The sequence below is a fragment of the Medicago sativa genome, chromosome 5 (genome assembly GCF_051527215.1).
Source record: "Medicago sativa cultivar Bolivia chromosome 5, Bolivia_mono, whole genome shotgun sequence".
Taxonomy (NCBI): domain Eukaryota; kingdom Viridiplantae; phylum Streptophyta; class Magnoliopsida; order Fabales; family Fabaceae; genus Medicago; species Medicago sativa.
The window spans coordinates 47,411,314-47,417,189 of record NC_140753.1 but is presented as its reverse complement, the minus strand read 5'-3'; the positions used below and the strand labels follow the sequence as shown (position 1 = coordinate 47,417,189).

The 5,876-nt window shown below is 35.4% G+C and overlaps 1 protein-coding gene across 1 annotated transcript; it reads right to left on the bottom strand.

Annotated features, from left to right (window-relative positions):
- Positions 1 to 210: 210 nt before the first annotated feature.
- On the bottom strand, positions 211 to 1,815 carry LOC146922514 (uncharacterized). Its single transcript, XM_085711545.1, has 3 exons — positions 1,490 to 1,815; positions 713 to 1,017; positions 211 to 515 (listed from the first exon to the last, which is right to left on the bottom strand). Exons 1-3 carry the CDS (start codon positions 1,813 to 1,815, stop codon positions 211 to 213), a joined length of 936 nt encoding a protein of 311 aa, XP_085567671.1.
- Positions 1,816 to 5,876: the final 4,061 nt, after the last annotated feature.

Genomic DNA, 5,876 nt, shown 5'->3' with positions numbered 1-5,876 from the left:
ACATTAATTTAAATTAAATGTGAAACTCAAATATATATATATATATATATATATATATATATAATTCATTAAAAGTTAGTTACATCTTGGCCACAAAAAATGGTCATTACATTATATATCCCAAAAAATATGTCGGTTCATATAGACCAAAAAAGGATGAACACCGACAAAAAAGAAAGTGTCATATTTCATCTAATCAAATTAAATCATCTAAATATTCCACAACATCTTCAAATTCTTCATTTTCTTTAATCGGAGTGTCACACAAAATAGGATTGCGTTGATTTGTTTCTTTTTGGGTGAAACCTGTCTCTCTTGTTTCTCAATCTCCATGAGTGTTCGGAAACGATCGTGTTGATCCAAAAATTCATCCTCCCATGTTTCCGCCTCTTTGCTCTTGTGTAGCTTCCACTCCGTAGATGATGGAGGTAGTGGGCAATCATCATTCAAAAGAAGGACAAAATGACTTGGGATTAAACCAAGGCGAATCATGTTGCTTTTCGGGTTAACCGAGTCTACCTCCAAGCGGGAAAAAAGTCTACGAGATTCCAATATCAAGGGTAGTTAGCTCTACCACCGGCCTATTGTAACAAGATGCAACGATGTGTCTCATATCCGGCAATGTCAACCATTTATCGGGAGGTGCAAAACCACTACCATTTTTTGGAGGATTCAATCCATTCAAGATGTAGTCGTTCCTAGGTTCTTTCACCTCTTGAATAAGTGCTCTCCGCACCATAACATGACTTTCTTCTCGTCAAACCCATGGATTCGGCTATAGCCCTAAAGCCACAATTCACATCACCAATAACATCCACAATTTTCTCAATATATGGTCTCATGAATTTTGGAATGTAATACATAGGATTCGATGGATCATAAATTCTTGGAACTAAGATAGGCTTTGGAACCGAAATAGGAACCGGAGTTGCAGTTGGAATCGACGAATGTGGAGAAATGCCAAGGAGAGCACCTTTTCCTCTAGGTTGTGAAGACTTTTTTGGTTGTGATGATTGACTTTCCGAAAATTAAGAATCAATAGTCTCCCACGAAGATGGGATCCTACATGTTGATTTTGGTGCATATTTGATTTTTTTCTTTGCTCCTTTGGTTGGTACCTTTCTTGGAGGTGGTGACAACATTGTGGTCTCCGAAAATGCTAACAACCGCAAACCCTCTTTGATTTCTAGTTTCATTTGGTATAGAACTCTTTTGAGACGTTCTTGAATACCACTCCACTCCCCGCGACCGAAAACAATTGTTTATTACTTTCTTATTCACCCATATATAACTTATGCCAATGCAGGTGTATCTCATCCAATCCAATAGGCTTGTTGTGACGGATTTTCATAGCAATGAAGCATGCACAATGGTAGACCATACAACGTCCTTTGAACAACCCCGCAAGTTTTCTTGTCCATGCACAAGGTTTTCCTAGCACGCTCTTCTTCCACAAAAATATAGTCCACGGCTTATCTAGACATGTTACCCCCTAACCCAGTACAAAATGACATCTTTGTATCTACTTTCGAAGACCGTAACGCTCCTATCAAACGATGATTGTATATCCCCAAATTGGATTACCAACATCTCATCTATTTTTTCCCAAAATGTACCCAAATCACCCTTGGAGGTGGACAAATACTCATTCACTCTACCATGAGCTCCTTCAACTCGGTTTGTGGTCCCGCACCTAAGATGTAACACAAGGTCTGTCCATGCCCTCACTATTTTGTCCTTCACGGTGTCCAAAATGGTAGTTTGAGCATAGTGAAGAAACCTTGGATAATTCTTACAAGCATCTTGCAATTCCATTAGACTACTTACATATATTTCTTGAGTAGCGAGATTCAACCAATTTTTCCCATGCATCAAATATGGTGTCAACTATCTCACTATACTTCACCTCGTCGACAAGCTTCTTTTGCCCATCCACTACGACAACCTTTTGTTTCACTTTACAATCGGTGATATTTTTGCTCTAACGTTTTTCCCAACATGGAAATAACAAATCATTGCTCTACTATCCGGGAGAACATTAGCTACGGCATTCATTAAAGCCGTGTCTCTGTCGATGACTACCACCTTAGGCATATCACTATTTGGTTTAAGAAGTTTAAGCAACATTTGTAAGGCCAAGTAAAGTTATCCTCCTTTTCCGACGTCATAAATGCAAAACCAACCGAATATGTCAAATAGGTTGAGGTGACTCCAACTATTTCAAACAATGGCATCATGTACAAGTTGGTTTTGTACGTGGAATCCATTATCAAAACAGTCGGAAAATCGTTAAACAACTTTACGATGTTGGATGAGTCCAAAATATGTCTTGAATAGTTTGACTTTCACTTTTTTCTCTTATGAAATAAACATATTTTTTCTCTTCCAACTTTGAAATTAGAAATTGCATTTCCGTCAAGTCACCGCTTTTTTCCTTTTTGAATTTATGATGTTCATTGTAGACTTGGTTGATATTTGTCATGGACTCTTGTCTTTTCTTCTTCAAATTTGTCAAAATATTTTTTTGTTTCTCCGAACTATTGGTCAAGTCATGTACAATCTTCTTGTCGTCCTCCATTAATCTTCCCGCAAGAAGGTGCCCTGCTTAATATGGCACCATCGCATGGTTGTGAATACCATTAAGAATAGCCAATTTCCAAGCACTTGTCTTCCAAGACCATATATCCACGCACCTTGAACAAACACCCACATTTTCATGATCCCATTGCTTCATGCTTCACTTTTTTCTTCGGTACTTTAAGCTCGCCCCTACGTTCATAAACCAACTCCAACATAGGATTTCTAATTGCAGAAGATCTTTTAATGATAACCTTAAATTTAGCCCTATATGCTTGTCGACGAGCCCAACCTAGAAATTCGTCTTTATCTTTCCATGTCTCTCGGCCCGAAAAGAAATTAGTTGTGTCCACTTCGTTGTCATGAAGTTTTCACACACCGAATTGACGCTTGAAGCCTCCACCTTAATGGAAGCCTCAACCTTCATGGAAGCTTCGACCTTGATGGGAGCTTCAACCTTAATGGAATCGACAACACTAGGTTTTCGATCACCCGGATCATCACCCGCATTCTCAACCATATCTATAAATAAACAACAATTAATTGCTAAAATAATTAATTAACATCTATCTAATATCAAATAAGAACATAAACAATCCAAAAAAAGGGAAGAAAAAAAATTTAAGGCGGTGGCACCGCCATTTGAAAAACTAAAAAATTTTCTAAGTCCCCATCGCGAGTTAACTACCGGTTGGCCGAGCGGTAGTTAACTACCGCCGGACTGCATGTCGAACAAAAAAAAACAGCAAAATCTATCAAATGTAAACGAGTTTAACGTTGCAATACTGTTTTTTTATGTATATTGTGCGTAGAAACGTCCTAGCAATCAATCAACAATGATTTGGAACCAAAGTTTTAACAAAAAAAAACATGAAATGGGAATTTTTTTGAGGTATGGTATAGGTGATGATTGAATTGGAGGTAGGGTTTTCTCGGTTTTGGGGGGATAACGCGAGCGGATTAACTACGTTGGCCGCAACGGTAGTTAGCTGCTCTTGCATTTCCTAAACGGTAGTTAACTACCGCTGGGGGCTTTTTGGAATTTCCATGTGTTATTAGGATGTTTTGTAAGTCGAAAAAGCAATTTCCAAGGTAATCTCAATAGTTAAATTTTAACTATTTTTAAAAGGCCCAAATTAAAATCTCAAATATGGTATAAATCTTCTCAAATTACCTTTCCAGGGTTCACCTGTTAGAAGATGAGTTGTCATGCTTCCTCCAAATTGTTTCCACAACATATCCACCTACATTACTATAAGTTTCATTTTCAGGCATGGGAAATAGATAAAGTCACATGTTGACAAAAACTCATTTAACAATCTGGAGTAGCTTCTAATATAAGTATATATGCATTATATAATGCATTATAAAATATTTTACAAATATTTACATGATAATATAAGATTAAATAGATGTCCATGTAAATTTACTTTTACTTTTAGTGCATAGTAATAATAATGTTTTTTAAAGGCCTAATTCTTTTAAACTTAACCTTCTTGAAGGTATAAAAACATGTACACTTCACACCTATTTGTGTCAAAAACTCAAAGATACTTTACATATTTTAAATTACATATTTGAATAATCTTAAATTTTATAGAAATGCAAATGAAATTACAACTACAATTTAATAAATCATCATATATTATTTAAGATTTATATATATCTTATATATTTTATCTTCTATTTATCAAAAATATAATATCTCTTTTATCATATCGCTTTTTGTGTTTATAATTTCTAAAGATTGATAACTCACAAAATTTGGTCAAACAAATAATGCACAGAAAATTTACTTTTCCAAAACACTAAAAGCAAAAGGTAATAAAATCTTCCGACTTTAATATATTATCTTTATTTAAGACTTATATCTTTATATTAATTTTATTTATAATTTTGTTATAATTCTAAAATATGGATTTGAACTTTTCAACTTATTTTACGCATAAAGTAAATATAATTTGCATTTTCAAGCATTGGTATTTTGCGCATAAAGTAAATATAATTTTCATTTTCAAGCATGGAAAATAGATAACAATAAACGCCAACAAGAAATAATTTAACAATCTGAAGTAATTTCCAATATAATTATATATGCACTTGTAGGTTCAAGGCTTAACTCTTCACTCCCTCTACGGTCTCTCTGTATCTACTCTGTAACAATAATCAAATATTCATCGTCATCATGAGAAACATGAAACTACTAAGGGAATTGAAGAATAACATTTTAGATTTCGAGTCACGTCGATGAAATCTACAAAACCTTTTACACCGCATGGCTTTGATGGATTGTATCCAATGGTGCACCATACTTGTATAGCCAAGAATAATTGACCCAAGTCCAACATTTATCATCATTCTATAACAATGCTATTGAAGAAGAAAAGGTGAAGAAACGGATTATTATCACCCCGAAGAAGAAAAAACCAAGAAAGATAATTATTTTTAATGCGAAAAAGGGTTCAAAATCAAGGAAAGCATCAACATCAAAGAACTTATCTGTGTCAAAGAAGGCATCAACATTGCCACCCCCGCGAGTAATTTTGGCTTTACCGGCAAATCCTAGAGCCTAAAATTTATTACCGCGTTTTGTGGGTTGTATTAAAGATTAGTTTTTTTTATAAAAAAATAAAATAAAATTGGTATCCGGGTTAAGAGGTGATTAATCTATCATTAAATATTATGTATGTTCTTTTTTTTTTTTGTATGAAGCGAGAAAATTTGACATATAGTTAGCAATTAACATGATTTTACGGGTTCAATAATAGCCTAGCATGCAATTACTAAATTTTTATGTTTGTTTGTTGTATTTACTCTGTACAAAGCCTCGTCCCTTCTTCTTCACCCTCCTTTCCCAAATCCCAACTTTCCTCTCTCGGGATGTAATCACGGACGATTACTGGTGTAATCGGTGCAACCTCCGCATCACACGTAATGGCCGGTTAGGGGTCGTGACCCTTCGGGTTCCATATCTGCTAAAGCGAGCACAGTCATATCTGGTTTCGGATCGGTGATCTATGCTTCGATCTTGTTTTCAAATCTAGTTCCTTCAATCTCTAGCTACAACATTCGCAGCAACGGAGTTTGGTATTTATGTTCTCCTTTTAAAGAACATCTTGTCCATATGAGCTTTGTGGACATTGTAATTTTGACAACGACATTCGGACTCGTTGGATCTTTTCATGGTGGTTGAGGCCTTTAGTCGGTGTGGTTAGGTTTCCTTAGATCCATGTCACTATACGAATGGTACAATTTTTGGCGCTTTATACATCTTGACTTTTGTTGGTTTGGATCTGTTG